Source organism: Xiphias gladius, chromosome 20, assembly GCF_016859285.1.
Source record: "Xiphias gladius isolate SHS-SW01 ecotype Sanya breed wild chromosome 20, ASM1685928v1, whole genome shotgun sequence".
NCBI classification, from domain to species: domain Eukaryota; kingdom Metazoa; phylum Chordata; class Actinopteri; order Istiophoriformes; family Xiphiidae; genus Xiphias; species Xiphias gladius.
In genome coordinates this window covers 17,886,356-17,903,998 of record NC_053419.1, presented here as the reverse complement: position 1 = coordinate 17,903,998, position 17,643 = coordinate 17,886,356, and the positions used below count along the sequence as shown (strand labels likewise).

The window sequence follows — 17,643 nt, the reverse complement described above, 5'->3', positions numbered from 1 at the left end:
TACATTTCCACCTGCACTTGAAGTGCTGTGCCATTTTATTACAACTAAATTCATAGCTGACAAGCCAAGACCAGGGAATCACGTCAGCAGAATGGCTTTGATACATATGATTGTTCAACAGTAAGTTAAAAACAAACAGTGCTCTGGAGCAGAAAGAGTCCACAAGCGGTTACAGGCAAGGCTGCAACTCAAGGAAGGATTTCGGCCGTAACATTGAGGCGAGGCAAGAGGGATGAGGATTAGGAGTGAGAGGAAGAAATAAGCAGTCTTCAGTGTACACGTTGTTTAAAGTAGGTATTTGTGTCCGGTGTCCTCGTCCAGTGTGAGGTCCACCACTTCAGGAGGGGACACCCAGTTAGGCTGAGGGGAAACAGTAGTCCAGAGCTGTGGTTGATTTGTGCTGTTTAACTGCTCCACTGAGTTGTCCTTCCAGGAGGACAAACTCTTTATCACACCTCCGCATGGGTGGGCGCATCTGGATTTAGACACAAAAAAGTCAAAAAAAATTTGAGTTCATTTGTAAAACCGGATGGGTGGGTGGTATTCACACTGTCAGTAAAAAATTAATTTTTACAGATCAAGTTTCCCCTCTTAAAGTCTTTACCGTGGTTTCTCTTGCACTCCGACAATTTCCACCTCACTGTCAGATGAAGCAATGTTAATCTGGCCCTTGCTGTGTTGAGAACTCTCCTTGTGCGACAGCTCTGCCTCCACGTGGCCTGAAACAAATAAGAGGAACAGAGTCAGACATTGTGAGGAGGGCCAGAGCAGTGGAGAGCTTCAGGACTTGCTGACACATGAAGACTGCAGCTGCTTTTGACACAGACAAGAACAAAAACAATGATGAATCTGACACTTGTGTTTGAAAAGCTGACTGGATAAACATGGAGTGACACTTGGGACAAAACACAAATTGTGGACTTTATATTCATGTTTTGACAATGCCGGCTAGTCAGTCATAAAAGGTCAATTCTTTTGTCTTGAAGCAAGGCAGCAAGACTTTTAATGGCACCAAATGCAAGCCAGCGGAGTGTGAGATGAAGAGTAGTACTTCAAAGGCGTCTTGTTTTGATTAATAGGATGCTTTCCCCACTTATTGATGATACCCATGCTTTCTAAATGTCCTGTCTTCACTGAGAGGAGTGGAAATTATCAGTTTAGATACACCGGGTTTGTAACTGACCTGAGATAGAGCTCAGAGCTCTTACACACCCAGGGTGAGCTGCCATATCCTGGCCTCTGTGTGTTTTTAGCTCATGCTTTATCACCGTGGGCCGGACTGTCTCCATACTCATACTCTCCTGGTTAGAATCAGTGTCTGAAATATCATAGTGACCCACTACTGGAGGCCCGTCTGCAGAAAACAAAGAAAACACTTCATTATTCAAATCATGCCTGGGAATAGTGGGACTCTGTTTGGACAAGAGACTGGACACTGCATCCACAGTCCCGCTCGTTGCAGCATCTAAAATACACACAAGGAAACACACCGTAGTTCACCAGATGCAAAGGTTTACACCAAGTCAAATAAAACATGTTGGCTCAGTCAGTTTGACAGCCCTCATTCTACTGTAAAACACCAACAATTACAACTGTGAATAATATTATCATAACTTTCCAAAGCTACGCTAGTGAGGCTTTTATATTATGAGTTGTTCTGTTTGCAGTGTGTTAATAAACCTTTTGAAGCAGAAGTGTTTTTTTTTTCTCTCCATTTATTGCTTTTAAAGTAACAGCCATTCACATAAAACAACACTAGAGTACGGTCATTACAAAACACTTCATCATAATCTTACTCAGTGAGCGAAGGAGTGGGATAATAAAAGCCAAACAACAGCGGAATAACTGTGGAAGAGCTGGAAGATGTATCTGTTCTACCCTGTCAAAGGAGTCCCTGGGAGACAGACACACACACACACACACGCACACACACACACACACGCACACACAATTCTATCCAGACGTGTGTGTGTGTGAGGGGGTTTGCCTGGGCAGTGAGTACTATGAGAGAACGCTGCCTATGAACAGCTGATTGGGCTGAAATGAGCAGGTACCAGGGGTTACCAAAGAAACCGAGCACGTGCCAATGTAAAAGGCCATGTATTGAAGATAGAAAACCAACTAATGTAAACCAGGATAGTCTCTTTGGTAAACAACAGACTGTCCTTAGTGATGTTTTTAATGCACACAGTTTGAGATTGTATGCACGAGGCTCTCTTTAAAATGTTGACAAAGCGGTTGATTTAAAGGTAATTTCAGTTTCAACAAATGCAGGACAGCAGTTGTCAGATCCATTTAACCCAAAATGGCAAAGTAATTATGCACCATGAAACAAAAACACCAATATTCACACAATTTGAAATAAAACCATCAGGCCAAGAGAAAACAACTAAATAGATAAAATGTCTGTCAGTCACCATTTATCAGCACAAGCAAAGCTATACCTTGCACACATGCTGCTGATGAAAACTAATTTGGCCTTGCACATTCTACATACTAATATAATCACATGCAAACAAGTGGGGAGACAATGCGATCAGCTTTAAGTGTTGTAATAGGGCTACATATATACATACAGAAAACAGTTTTAACATCCTAACTATAAATATGATTAGGCCAAAGATTCCTACATCAATGTCTGTGATGGTTCAATAGTGTTAGCATCCACATCAGTAAAAGTACTTTGAGGAGTGGGCGAAGAGGAGCGTTTCCACCTCAAAGACCACAGGATCAGAACCAGAGAAGGCCACTTGATCACCCAGATCAGTCCATTTTTAGGAAATCAGTAAACATTGCCATGCACTATAGTGCAGCTGTATTACTGCTGTGTATCTGTAAGTTTGTTGCCTGGGCTTTCAGTTGAAAGTCAAGCTGTGGAACAAGCAGTGCCTTGTGGAGAGACAGGCCAAGCTGGCAGACCAGTGAAAAATAAAAATAAAAATTAACTAGGCAAATATTATATGAGTGAAGATTTGAGGCTCTTGACATTGCAGTCAATAGCCACAGCAAAGGAATCCATTCCTTATCTGATGGCCATAATCTATACATAGGCTACTGAAAATAAACACTGGGAGTCATACCTCCCTCACTAGTTTCCTCTTACTGCACACAGGCAGCAATAGCAGCAAATGTAACAGAAAGGCAAATATTAAAAAATGTAAACACGTCTAATCTAATTAAGTCATATGATTTTAATAAGCAAGAAATCGTGTGGGTGTCTATATTGCGTTTCTATTTATAGGCATATCTATGTTTAAATGTTTTGATGTTAGTAAAGCTATGCCACCAAAATAAAGGTTGTCGCAAGATTTTAAAACGCCTGAACCATTTACAAGCAAAGTGCAAACATAGTTCAGGAGAAAGAAGGGTTATGTAGTTGGTGTTGAACCTGATTTCTAAAGAAATAGTACTATGATGCTTTATCCATCATTCCCAGTATAAGAACAGAATGACAAGGCACATGCTATTAAGCAGCAGCACCCCACCTAGCACTGTAATGATGGCTGCCCAGGTGCTGTAATGTACATTCTGCATGAATGACATTATCAGCTACTCTGTGTGTGTGTTTGTGTGTGCGTGCGTATGTGTGTGTACAGCCAGTAAACAAAAACAAACAAGCCATACAATAAGCAGTACAATAAGAGCCCTGACTCAACAATCTATTGAGATATGCCCCGTGTCCGTGTCACAGATGCTGCAGAAATCAAACAGGTGAGTTGAATTATTGAATGAATGTCAAATCTCACAGTGATTCAGTGCCAGCAGATGCACTGGGCCTCAGGTCTGCACAGTCAATTTCAAATGACCAGCTCAGACCCAGCTGCTGTTGATGGTGTATCCGTTTAGTGACCTCGCATCGTTTACCTATTAATACCCATTGCCATGCTTTCTGCATCAACTAATTCTACACTTGGTAAGATCAAAGTATGAGACTGCAAGGAGTAAAGATGGGAAATCTAAACATTCAAGAGACCAGGGTCTGGAACACCTAGATTTCCATTCTGAGTGACCACTTCAGGTAGGATGTTGTTGTTTATAGGGTTGGGGGTGAGACTGTTGTTCTCTCGTGCCAGCATGTAGGCAGCCATAGTCTCTGCAGACTCTGACGATGGTAAAAAGGAACTGGGAGGGGACGGGCGTGCCCCCTGGGAGTGATGCTGCTGCCCCTCTAGGGCATCACTTGAGCGTTTGGACGAGTCGTTGTCCGAGTCGAGGTGTGCAAGCTTTTCCATCCAGATGCGGAAGCGCTCCTCAGTCTGGCGCTGCATCACGGCAAAGCGCGTCATGGCCTCCTCCAGAACGCTGCCGATGCCGTTCCTGTCCCACGAACCGCTGTCCAGCAGCCCATGAATCTGGGCGCCCACTCTGGATCTCTCCGATGCACGTCTGAAGCCAGCTTTAAAGACATTGAGGCCAAGCCATAAGAAAATACAGTAGCACTTTCATGCTTCGGAGGTGGACTTTTGTATTAAAGAGAAAATGACAGTTTGTTTTTGGTTACGTGCAGATCGACTCTTTCATGCTGATGGACTACATCATGCAGTTGTAGCACTCAAATCTGTGTGCGGGATGTAAAAATGGTTGGAAACGTTTTATGTACTACGGATCCCTAAAGGAAGGAGCTGGATGTCTCGGGTGACTGATTCAGTGACTATGGTTTGGAAAATGTGTTAACTGGTGAGACTTTGATGTAAATACACCCATTTAAAGATAATTACATAAATTACGAATCTATGACGCAAGGACAACAGATATGTTTAACTATATTTGCTTCTAAAACTTCAATCATCTTTGTTATAATTCCTGCATAAAGCTCCTGATCAAAAGTCTAAGACTAGATAAAGTAGTTCCACTGTCGAAAGAGAATAAGTGACCTAAAAAACAATTTATTAAACAAAACCTTGACACACAAGCTAAATCTTAAATTTAATGGAACGTAAAAACTGCCTACTAGAACCAATCCAATAGATTATACTCTAAGAAACACAATTGCAGGTAAACAATCAGCCTAAAGTAAACAAAGTTACTTCTCCTACATCATCATCAGGCAGTGGGCCTGTAAATATCACCCAAACGGTAGGTACTTATAGAGAACTCAACTCACCCAAGAGATTTCTACAACCATCAGGAAACATTAGATTAACTAAAGGGAAAAAACATTGGGCCGGTGTGCAAGCAGACAATACTGTCATTGTTTGTCTGCCATTGTTTATTCTTGTTAGACACTTCTGTTCCTGAGTTTAGTTTACAGCACAAACATCCTCAGTCAGAGCTGTATATGCATTAATGTGTCGATAGTTGCTGAGACAAGATCTATATGAATTCTCAAAAAGGTGCTACAGAGTCCATTATAGAGAAAAGAAACACCTGTTTGCAATTTTAAAAAGCTTCATATCCTCCTGTGTAGGCAGAATGAAGAGTACAATAGCCCTAAGGAAAATTTAAAAGCTGCAGGCAGAGACAGAAAAGAAGGATACTAAATGCCCGGTAGCCTTCAGATGATATAGACAATCACTAAACGTCCCTCAACAGAAAAGATTATATAAATCTTTTAAATTGACTTGTATGCATTCTGATATAACGGCACACTAAATATGACTTTGAGTCTAAACTCTCTGGTATGAGGTTATATTTCTACAGAACATCAATGCTGGACAGTTGCTGCATAGCCTTGCAAATCAGACTAACACAGTGAGATCATATACAGCATCCTCTATTTACAGTCAAGGCTGGGGATGTAAATGGCTCCATTGTTGAATTGCAGAACTCATGATATGGGTTAGGGTAACACAGCTCTGTCTATATCATTCCATGAGTTGAAAAATGTCCACTAGATTTCCCCCGCATGCAAATGATGATACAAAGTTCCAACAAAACACATTGTATTACTACAGGTGACTGGGCATAGGACCTCCTAAACATACAATCTAAGTCTCTAAAGATAGGGTGAATGAAGACAGATGAGTGAGAAAATAACAAAAAATAGAAAGACTGATAAAACAAACACAGACAAAGCAGTGCTTGTATTGATTTGATATTACAAAGGCTTTGGCCAGCCCCATGACATGTTTGTACTATATGTGGCAAGTCATCAATTTTGTTTTGGTTTACCTGATAATTTGAAGTCATACGAGCAGCCTCTTATTGTTATGATCTGTGCTTGACTCTGATGACAAATTATTTTGATTTTCATTCACTGTTGGACTATGTGTCTTTTCATTACAATGTGATAGCATTTTACAAGGGATATTTAAGTGGCTGCTGCTACTGTTACCCTGGACAGGGGCGGCAGTGCTGAGCAAAAGGCATGTATTGTGAACACTGATTGTTACCTGGAATATCTGTCTTGATTGTCTTGCTACCTCCTGAAGTGTCATCATCCTCATCCTCAGAGGTGCTGGTGCTGGAGTCACATGTGAGCTCGCTGTCACTCGTACTGCTGTCCTGCAGCAGGTTATACTTCTTCCGTGCTGCTGCCTCTCGTTTTTGCCTCAGCAAACGCATACGCTCCTTGTGTTTCTGGCTTCGATGACCTTTCACTTTCGCCAGCTTGCCATTGGTTTGTTTTTCCTGCCCTCCTGCTGCTACCATGGTGGGCTGGCAGCGATTTTTCTTTGCAGCCATTGCATTGGGAGGCATCTCGCTCTCTGAACGTGACCGCCGAGATTTCCTCCCCCCTGTCGCCGTGGCAGATGTTTGCTTTCCTGCTGCCTGCCCAGGATCATTTACAGCTTCCATGCTGCCTTCTTCATCATCTCCTACAGGAGGAGCAGCACCTTCTTCGCCTGAGGAGAGTGTGTCTGAGTCAGCAAGGTGGCCACTGGATGAAGGGGAGAGCATGCAGGGGTTTGAGGAGTCACTCTCATATATATGTCGAGACACAGGCTTGTCACTCCCTGTAGAGGCATGCTGGGACTCTGGGGAGTCACGGCGGAGCTCTTTCATCAGGAATGGCATGGAGAGGAGACTCTGCTCACCCTCTGTATGCAAGGGGCTGTCTGCCTCCTTTTCCCTTGGTGGTGAGCTGGTACTGGTGGTGGTCTCTGTTTTCAGATGCTCATCCTGCTCTCCCTGAACAGAAACCGTGGCTGATTGTGCTTCGTCAAGGCACTCTGGGGGGCACTCAGCATCCACAAATTCCTCTGCCTTCTCTGAATCAGCCATCTTCATGCTAGTTGAGCCCAGAGCCCAGAGGTCCAACAAACATGGACCAATGTGCCTGGACAGGAGCTCACCTGCTGGGAGAAAAACTGATTTCAAATCACATTCTAAATCTTTTTAACATGATGGATGCCAGAGAATGGGCAATAATAACTATCTTTATTAGGCAAACATTCAGTGCAGTAAAAGTTGTTTTTAAACTGTGCTTCCACCCTGCCTTTCTGCATCTGAGCTGAGTACATCGAAGACCAAGTATGGAATAGAAAACTGCAAATTATAAACAATAATTATAGTAAGTATCAAATACAAGAACTTTACCATTACTTTCAAGGTCTAATTTGACAGTATTTAAGGGCATTATTAACTATGGTGGTCATTCAGAATTATTATCATAACCATAAAGGCCCCAAAATGAAACATTTCTACACTGATTTTTTATTTTGTGCATTTTGTACTGGGTTAACGTGTAGCATAAATGTTAATAACAAATGCAACAAATGATCCAATTAAATATAGCAAAATTCTGGCCAGAAATGTCCCTTTATCGGTATTGTTGGTAAACAATTAACGTTGGCTAGTTTTCTAAAAGGAATTAACGTTACTTTTACTTTGCAATTTAATCTACTTTTACGTCTCACACAGCCTGATAACGATTTCACGAATGTCTGTTAAACCTCTTCAGCCACATTACACTAAGTATTGTGTACACTGAGATATTTATTTGTGCCTGAATGAATGACTTAGTTAGTTGTGTCTGCGGCTAGCTGCGGCTAATACAGGCTCGGATCCAGACATTACTTTTAGCTGCGTAGTGAAGCTAACCTCGGTCATAACCGTGAACTCCCGAAACTTGGCGAGAAGAACACGACAAGTTTTGGAAAAATATTCAGGTTACAAGACAGCTGCCTCGCAAGATCCTATAAATGGAAGCAGTATCTAGTCAACCAGAGGTGTAACAGGCAGGATATTGTCGGCAGCTAACAGCTAACGTTATCTCAGGAACTTAGCATTTAAAATCGGCTGCGCTGGTTACAACTTACCGCGGCGTTAGTTATAATCTTCGTTTCCCAGTGTCAGACTTTTCGACATCTTCGGTAATTTGTAGTCTTTTTGATTTACGATGCATAAACAATGCCCTGCAAAATATACTTCAATTCTATAAAACTTGGAAGAATTTCAACGTGATTTGGCGCAGTGCGCTCGCACCTTTGCGAGACCTCTTAGCCGTTAGCGGCTAGCTGTCTGTTTATTTTAAAATGTCTCCATCAGCCGTTCACAAAGCTACATGCGCCATTTCCGGCCTGTTCTCGATGGCCGAGCGCCCCCGCGGTCGGACATTAGTACTACAGGGTGAGAAAGTACCGCAGGACAAGCAGGGGGGGGGTTATCTTTTTTCCAGCCCCAGTTTGGAAACCACGCCCACTTCCGTATGACGAAGCCTTGACAGAACGAACGAAGCCCTATCCCCAAGCAGTACGGAAGTGCGCATGGTTTCATCTGAACTGGGTTGAACCAAAAAAAAAAAAAAAAATACAGGCAGCAGGGACAAAGCAGCCGAGTAACCCGAACTACTGGCCCAGACATGGCCGGATTAACTTCCGGGAGGACCCTGGGGTGAAAAATTTGTTCCTGGGCCCCTATCAACCCCAACTGAAACCAACCAGTATTCTGGAGCTGAAATGATGAGTCATTGATTGGACAGAATTTTAATAAATGCCCAAAATTCACTTTCACCAGCTTCACACGTGGATATTTGCCAGTCTCCCAGGTTTCTAGGACTCAACATCTTTGGCTTCTTGCTGAACAACAGCAATATTAACATGGGCTTTGGACACTGTTAACAGACAATCGATTAATAAAGAAAATAACTGACACATATACTGGTAATGAAAAAAAAACTGTTCGTCGCAGCCTTGCAGAACTTCCATGATGGAATAATATCTTGCCCAAGGTTTTCTGTGTGTTAATTACAGAAAAACTAATTATAGAATAAAAAAAAGTGGTTTGATAAACACAACTTTACAACAAATGCGCTCAATGTAAACTAAAAAAATAATGATCCTAGTTTTAGGATCATTATTTTTTTAGACAAGACCTCAAGATCAGGTGATAAAGCAGTTGTTTGTTTGTTTGTTTTTCGTTAAATCAATCTATGTTTTTGGGGTAACTCTTAAATCTGGAGCAATGATGTGTAAATGAATTGTAAATAAAATCTAATAGACACATGTTGATACATTTTACTGGAAAATTACTTAGCTAGATCTTGATAAGTATGTTCAGCTATATTTTATCAAAGACCAGAGTGGCAACAACTATAAATGACTTAAAAATAAATAAATTATTTTAACGAATGGGTTATTTTTATTTCATATTTACCTTTCCTTCTCATTTATTTATGGAGGTGTATTCATTTTTTTTATTTGATATTTTATTATTGAATGTCCTAGAATTCATCACTTATTTATGTATTTCATTTTCCATTTATTAATACAATTATGATCCAACCGGTGTTCCACAACATAATCATTTGTAGAAGGAAACGAAACAAAAATAGTAATAATAATAATAATAATAATAATAACAAAGAGAGAAAAAAAGAAGGTATTTTATTTTGAAGTACTACCGGGTCACGGTGACCTTTCTACAAATCGGCCGCCGTGTCCGCCATCCTTCTCTCTCCGCTCCGGGAGCAGGACACACACCGAAAACACCGAGATGTTGTCAGTTCGCGTCGCAGCGGCTCTCGCCCGCACCCTTCCTCGACGGGCTGGATTTGTAAGCATCTGTAGCTGCTTTATGTTTCGATTTGTGTCGACTTCGTTCGCGAAAGACGGAATTTATTCACCCGAAAAGCCATGGCGGCGTTGTGCATTCACACGTCTTTGCACCGGAGGACACCGGGCCCTTCACAGTGCTAGTTCCCCGCTGTTAACGTCCGCAAATGCTAACAGTGGGGAACAAGCCGCCTTCAAGATAGTACAGAACATTAGTAAGGGTGACTAGACGCTAAAATTAATCTCTGGTCCATGTGATGCACTTTCATTGTCGACAGATATGTCTAAGCTAAAGTGCAGAAATGTAATTTGCTATTGAAGGTCAGGTTTGTCTCGCGCCGCACGCCAGCGTTTCACTGCAAATGCATGTTTCAGGTGAAGCTTTGCAGTAAAGTATATTTGACTGCTGTTTGTATATGGGTTGAAATAGGGCTGGATATTGTATTTTTCCTTCTCTTGTGTGTCATTGATCAGGACTGTCCTGTGACACTGCAGACTGCACGGCCAGGGGCCTTTATCAAATGTCTTCATACAGTCAGTTACCAGTTTATTAGGCAAAGCTACCTAAAACTAATGCAGTCTAATGTAACGGGCCTGCAATAAGTCCCATATTCATGGAGATTATAATGTCCTTGTCAAAGGTGTTCTTAAGAGTTGTTTAATCAACTGTGTGGTTATTTGTGGTGCTGTTGAACTGTATTGTGTTATAATGACATTCTCAGGGTTTCTGGTGGTCTTAAAGTTTTAAAAAGCATTGAATTCAATTTCCTGGAAAAAAAAATAGTATAAAAAAAGTCTTATCAACAAAGATTTTTTAAAATATGTCTCTCTCTCTCTCTCTCTCTCTCTCTCTCTATATCTCTATATATCTATATATATATATATATATATATATATCTATATATATATATATATATATATATATATATCTATATATCTATATATATATCTATATATATATATATATATATATATATGTGTGTATGTGTGTATATAGATAGATAAAAAAAATTTTTTTTGGAGTTTCTGTCAGCACCATCAGACCCATTGTCACTACTGCTAGCTACAGTAGCTAGGAAGATCATTGTCATGGCTTGCTCATTACGAGACAATGATCTTCCTGTCGAGACAATGATCTTCCTGTGTATCAAAGCGATAACTTAAATTAATCAATTTGTCATTTTTAATTGGCTAATCCATCTATCCATTTTATGCTGCTTATGCGGGATACATGGATATAATTATTTCATTATATCATTAGCAGTTGTTGTTGTTATAAACTGCTGGGAAGTACTACAAAAAATGTCATATCATGATAATTCTAGGCGATATCGTACCTGCTGGTTTTCTATCATACTTTCATTCTTTGGATGGTCTGACTGTGAAAAAGGTCTTACATTTCATTCTGTGTGACATTAAACAAACCCAGATTTATTTTGTCTGCCCCATTTATATCAATGAGGGTAGGTTAACAACAGGAACACCTCTCAGTATAATGCAGTACAGTTCAGCAGCACCGCAAGATTCATCCTCCAAAAGGATCATACAGTTGAATCAACACATCTTTTAAACAGTTTCATCAAAATAAACATCATTACCTTCATGAAGGGAGGATTTATTTCAGGACAGTTGTATTAGAAAGTTTTAGTGTAAGCAAGGTGTACCTAAATAAACTGGAAATGTATGTATATTAGAAAGGTTATTCTTTATAAATAGGGTCCTAATATAGATTTGCTAATAAGAATTTACAATGTAGTGTATATAGAAACAGCTCATATCCTCCCTATATTGGCCTTAGACCGAGTTTGCACTGTTGATTTAGTTTGATTGATTCGCACAGCAGAGCATCCATTCCTCTGAAAAATAGAATCATGTAAGGGTTTGAAAAACTCAGAAGGCGGTTTAACACCACTTAGCGCTGCTATGAAGGTGCTTCCAGAATCCTCGAACACAACTTATAACAAGGTGGATGGAGGTAAAAATTCTGCTCAATTCAAAAAAGGGTTTTAATCTGTTTTCCAAGTTGGTTCACATTGTATAAATTAAGCAAAGATGTGTCATTTCAGGCCACCATCTTTTGTTTGAAAAGTTGAAATGTAGTCGCAACTTGGAAAATGGGTTAAAAAAAAATCTTTTTTTTAGTGCCCAACTAACAGATGATCTATTTCATCCAGATAGAAGATCCCTACAAGACAGCATAAGTTTCATCCGGGGCCGTGTATTACACTGCATTAGTTCTGCCTGGGTATACCTAATAAACTGTATAAGTGTATGTGTTGGATTCGGATAACTTGGAAAGGATGCATTTATTGGGATCGGATAAAATCTATTCCTTTACTGCTTTCCATTGCCATAAAGGTATCCAAGAACGTCGCTGCAGCATGTGTAGGAGCCAAGAATCTACACACCACTCGTCCATGGCTGCAGAAGACAGGTCAGTATTTCAGGAAACTTGTATTGGCCTACTGCGAAACAAAATAAATTGATTGCTCACATTATTAGGTTTCCAAATATCAAGAGTATGACTCATCTATATAATTTAAGGGTTTTTTTGGTGGTTTTTTTTGTGGAGTTTGCTCTGTTAACACTTTACATATATTAAAGGCACGGCGGAGGTATCATCCATTCTGGAGGAGAAGATCCTTGGCGCTGACACCAGTGCTGATTTGGAAGAGACTGGTCGCGTGCTGTCCATCGGTGATGGCATTGCCAGAGTGTACGGTCTTAGGAACGTACAGGCTGAGGAGATGGTGGAGTTCTCCTCTGGTCTCAAGGTAAGACTGATGACCTTTGGCTTGGATACTGACATCTGCACAGAATGGGTTGACGGTGCAGCTTGGACGTTTGAGAAGATTGGATTTGAAAGCCACTGACAGTATTTGCTTAACCTGCTTCTGCTAAATGATTTGTAGTCAAAGGTAACTGGCCAATGACAATACTCTGTACTTTCTCTGAAACTGTGGCCATAGGCCCTTGAGTAAAGTACAAAGCCACTACTCCTTGGTCACCAATATAAATCACTGCTTGTACATGCGTAAATATACTTTTATAGATGACTGTTGTTAATATATCAAACTCAGTATATCTGGATTATTAAATAGAAGGAAGTTGATACCATTGACATGTGAAAGCAACTGTTGTTTCTTCTCTTCTCCAGGGCATGTCTCTGAATTTGGAGCCCGACAACGTTGGTGTTGTGGTGTTTGGTAACGACAAGCTGATCAAGGAGGGGGATATTGTCAAGAGGACAGGTGCCATTGTAGATGTTCCTGTTGGTGAAGAGCTCCTGGGCCGTGTTGTCGATGCTCTGGGAAATGCCATTGATGGAAAGGTAATGACAGAATTAACTGCATTTCACTGTTTCCATGTTCATTAATTTCCCTCTTGGGTTATTATATTAGCATGAGGTAGACAGTAGGGTTGCGACTAACCTTTTTTTTCATTATCAGTTATTCTGATGATTCTTTTCTCAATCAGTTAATTGTTTATCTTTAAAATGTCAGAAAATAGTGAAAAATTCCTGTTGTCATTTCTCAGTCCAAGGTGAAAAAGATTATTTTTTAATCCGACCAACAGTCCAAACGTTTTTAATGTATTCAGTTTACTTCCATATATGACAAAGAAAAGCAGTAAATCCTCAAATTTGAGATACTTAGAATAAGAGAGAGAAGACCTTTTTGCTTAAAAAATTATTAAAAATGATTAATTAATCATCAAAATAGTTGCTGATCAGTTTTCTGTCAAGCAACTTACCAGTTAATCAACTAATGTTTTCAAGTCTAGTTAACAGGGAGTTCTGGCCACATGCTATAGATAAGAAATTAGATAAGAAATTAGATGACAGCACCCATTTGCTTTTTCTTCCACTATTTTCCTCACAGGGCCCCCTTGGCTCCAAGGTCCGCAGGCGCGTGGGTCTGAAGGCCCCTGGTATCATCCCCCGTATCTCTGTGAGGGAGCCCATGCAGACCGGCATCAAAGCCGTGGACAGCTTGGTCCCCATTGGTCGTGGACAGCGTGAGCTCATCATTGGAGACAGGCAGACTGGGTAAGAGGATTCTGCTCAAAGTGAATACTTGAACACATGGTAGCATTTGATGTTATCTCTGGTGCCATTGAAATCATGTTACGGCAGTGGAAGTGCTAATGCTGACAAGGGGTGGAATAAATAATCTATAAGGAAAGATATCATTATATATCTTATGGCAGTATGTTATTCTAAGTTCTAATCGTTCTGATTTCTGGTGGTTCAGGCTTTTGTCAGTTCATGACTGTTTTACATTTGAATATTGACACATGAATAAACAATAGTGCATGTTGGATATGAGTTCTATTTTATGTAGTTGTAGTTTAATCATAGTTGTCTTATAAATTCTGTGAAACTGATTTTATTATTTTATAATCTGAGTGTTTTTCCCGTCTGTGATTTGTTTTCTTTTAAAACTTTCAAATGAACTTCACTTTAAGGTGGTGCAGTGATTTTTAATAAGATTAAATTCTCATATAAAAGCCCTAATTCAAATAATGGCTGAGTCTCAAATTATAGCCAGGGGCAATGGTAGCGCAAACAAAGAAACGAACATCAAGGCAATTGTAACCTACTACAGAAGCTCACAAGGTACATTTTAGTATAATGTACTTTCCTTTATTCATTACATCATCAATGTCATGTTATACTCTCCACTTGACTACTCTGAGTTTCTCTTTTTTTAACAGAAATAATATTTTGACGCTATAATTAATTCCGGTCGATTCTTCTTTGCCTTACTCCTGATCGATGTGAGGCTACGTTCAGCAAAATCACTTCCTGATGTTTTCCTTAACGGTAGCTTAGCATTGTTCAGGGAAAAAGGCAAAGAGGAACACCTGAGGAGATTCTTGTTGCACTAATTGGAATGAGAGCTGTGGAAATGGACATTGTACTGAATTTATCCAGACAAAAGGTAAACGCGGAGGGAAGTGTTAAGTTTGTATCAACTGGGGAACAGGGGAAGTTAGAAATAAGTCTCTCTCTCTCATATAATCCTGTCCCAGTAAAGGTCTGGTTCTCCCTGCAACTCAGGTAAATAAAGGCCCTGGCCACAGTTAGAAAATTTAAACCTTCAGAATATTGGGCCTCAAAGCACAAGATTGAAAATCACTTATGTACAACACGGATTTGTCGCTGTATCCACAGTGATTAGTCTTTTAATTTGTGTTGCAGCAAAACCGCCATTGCCATTGACACAATCATCAACCAGAAGCGCTTCAACGAAGGAACTGATGAGAAGAAGAAGCTGTATTGCATCTACGTCGCCATCGGCCAGAAGAGATCCACAGTGGCTCAGCTGGTGAAGAGGCTCACCGATGCCGACGCCATGAAGTACACCATCGTGGTATCTGCTACTGCCTCTGATGCCGCTCCGCTGCAGTACCTGGCTCCCTACTCCGGCTGCTCCATGGGAGAGTACTTCAGAGACAACGGCAAGCACGCCCTGATCATCTACGACGATCTGTCCAAGCAGGCGAGTTTTTTTATTTTATTTTTACTTGAATCTGATTGTTGGAGGGGATTTATACCACCTAGAAACCCAGTTGCTGTAAATAATTCTATGAAGGTTTAGTTTGGAGTTAAACCTAGCCTCATGTCTCATCTTTCTGCAGGCCGTCGCCTACCGTCAGATGTCCCTGCTGCTCCGTCGCCCCCCCGGTCGTGAGGCTTACCCAGGAGACGTCTTCTACTTGCATTCCCGTCTGCTGGAGAGAGCTGCTAAGATGAACGACAACTTCGGCGGCGGCTCCCTCACAGCCCTTCCCGTTATCGAGACACAGGCTGGCGACGTTTCGGCCTACATTCCAACTAATGTCATCTCCATCACAGACGGACAGGTGAGTGTGTGTCTTGTGGTCATACTGCATCACAAGAGAAATCCTGAACCATTATCTAAATGCTGTTTCCTCGCCCAGATCTTCTTGGAGACTGAGCTGTTCTACAAGGGTATTCGTCCAGCCATCAATGTCGGTCTGTCCGTGTCACGTGTCGGCTCTGCAGCCCAGACCAGGGCCATGAAGCAGGTCAGTCTCGCTTGTGATCACCCGTCTCCCAGGGGATGTCACAATTAATGTCTTTAATTCTAACTTACTGATTTCTGTCCATCATCAGGTGGCCGGTACCATGAAGCTGGAGCTGGCCCAGTACCGTGAGGTGGCTGCCTTCGCTCAGTTTGGTTCTGACTTGGACGCTGCCACTCAGCAGCTGCTGAACCGTGGCGTTCGCCTGACTGAGCTCCTCAAACAGGGGCAGTACTGTGAGTATTTACTGTTCATTTCAGTGCTGAAAATGGAGAGAGCAGACACATCTTTCAGGAAATGCGTCCATTCTAGAGCTGTCGTAACTGCTGTCCCTGTATACTTTTGTCTTTCAGCTCCCATGGCTATTGAAGAACAGGTGACAGTCATTTATGCTGGTGTGAGGGGACACCTGGACAAAATGGAGCCTAGCAAGATCACCAAGTTTGAGAAGGCGTTCCTGCAGCACATACTGAGCCAGCACCAAGACCTGCTGGCAGCAATTAGGTAGGTTAAAGAGCTTTGAGAGAGCAGCATGTGTGGTTTTTGGATTGTAATTTATGTATGCATATGCATTGTAACCAATCTTCTCTTCATTGCAGAGCTGATGGCAAAATCTCTGAGGCATCCGATGCCAAGCTCAAGCAGATTGTGTTGAATTTCCTCTCCAGCTTCGAGTAAAGTGACGCTGTTTGGTCTGGTTGTTTTCAATGTCTGCGTAGTGCAGCGTCGGTTTTACTTTCTATGAACTTGAACTATGAAAAAATTCAAGTGGCACTTGATCTTTAATGTACAGATATCTCTAAAGGGAGAATAAAGTATTCCAACTAATTGACTTTATTGCCTCTTTTGGCGTTTGGGGCAACTTCTCTGGTGGTGCGGCTCATATGTTTTCTCACTCAACAATTTGCCATTCCTACTGATCACATAACGCAGTAAAAATACAGACACCATTGCTGATATGTAGTTCACAGCCACGCCCCTGAACTATTTCTCAAAATCCCGGCTCTGATTTGTTTAGCCAAACAACTAAGAAGCAGGTGGCGTGCTGCTGTGTTGTCATCAAAACTAAAAATGTCCCGCAAGCCATTCAAAAGCCAGTTTGATGTAAATGAGCTTTTCATTTATGTATACATGGTTGTTGACTGACAGTTGGCACTAGGCTAGACTTAATTCCATTTTTGATCATATTGTCCAAACTTACATTCTTAACCTTTTTAAATCATGACAAAGTAAATGTCTGAGGGCATTCATGAAACGCTCACAACAACTTGCAAACAAAGTTAGTGGCATTATTTTCCATTTGCCCAGAAAATATAGAAGTGAAGAATCAGGTGAAGGGCTTACTGGGGCCTTTTATAAAAAAAATAAATAAAAAACATTTCTTACATGTATGGAATGGCTTCAATACTGCATGAGGTTTGTGGTGGCTAGCTTTCATGTCATACTTGGCCGGATTATTTTTGCTTGTCATCTACTTGAAAGGTTGCCTCTTAATAGCTAAGTCTTTTCGCTATATTGTATTTATAAAAAGCTGCCATTAAGATTTAAATTAGATTAATATCTCATAGTATAAGCCTATAGCAAAGGCTCAGGATCATGAGTTATTTACTTGTGTGTGTTCATTTATGCAGCATAAAACCCACAAAACAACCGCGCT

At 41.0% G+C, this 17,643-nt stretch overlaps 2 protein-coding genes across 5 annotated transcripts; one reads left to right on the top strand and one right to left on the bottom strand.

The window, feature by feature from the left end:
• c20h18orf25 (chromosome 20 C18orf25 homolog) lies at positions 1-8,468 on the bottom strand. 4 transcript variants are annotated; one of them, XM_040157205.1, is made up of 5 exons: positions 8,202-8,461; positions 6,333-7,238; positions 1,184-1,354; positions 605-719; positions 1-475 (listed from the first exon to the last, which is right to left on the bottom strand). In XM_040157205.1, the coding sequence occupies exons 2-5, from the start codon at positions 7,168-7,170 to the stop codon at positions 286-288; spliced, it is 1,314 nt and encodes a 437-aa protein (XP_040013139.1). In that variant the 5' UTR covers positions 7,171-7,238; positions 8,202-8,461; the 3' UTR covers positions 1-285. The 4 variants fall into 4 exon arrangements, with proteins under 4 accessions (XP_040013139.1, XP_040013138.1, XP_040013141.1 ...); XM_040157204.1 differs by having other exon boundaries at positions 6,333-7,235; XM_040157207.1 differs by lacking the exon at positions 1,184-1,354 and having other exon boundaries at positions 6,333-7,235; positions 8,202-8,457.
• Positions 8,469-9,798: 1,330 nt separating this feature from the next.
• atp5fa1 (ATP synthase F1 subunit alpha) lies at positions 9,799-16,818 on the top strand. The gene is made up of 11 exons (XM_040158190.1): positions 9,799-9,936; positions 12,294-12,369; positions 12,540-12,709; positions 13,093-13,266; positions 13,817-13,983; positions 15,139-15,439; positions 15,579-15,803; positions 15,882-15,989; positions 16,078-16,222; positions 16,340-16,490; positions 16,586-16,818. Exons 1-11 carry the CDS (start codon positions 9,877-9,879, stop codon positions 16,662-16,664), a joined length of 1,656 nt encoding a protein of 551 aa, XP_040014124.1. The 5' UTR covers positions 9,799-9,876; the 3' UTR covers positions 16,665-16,818.
• The last annotated feature ends 825 nt before the right edge of the window (positions 16,819-17,643 follow it).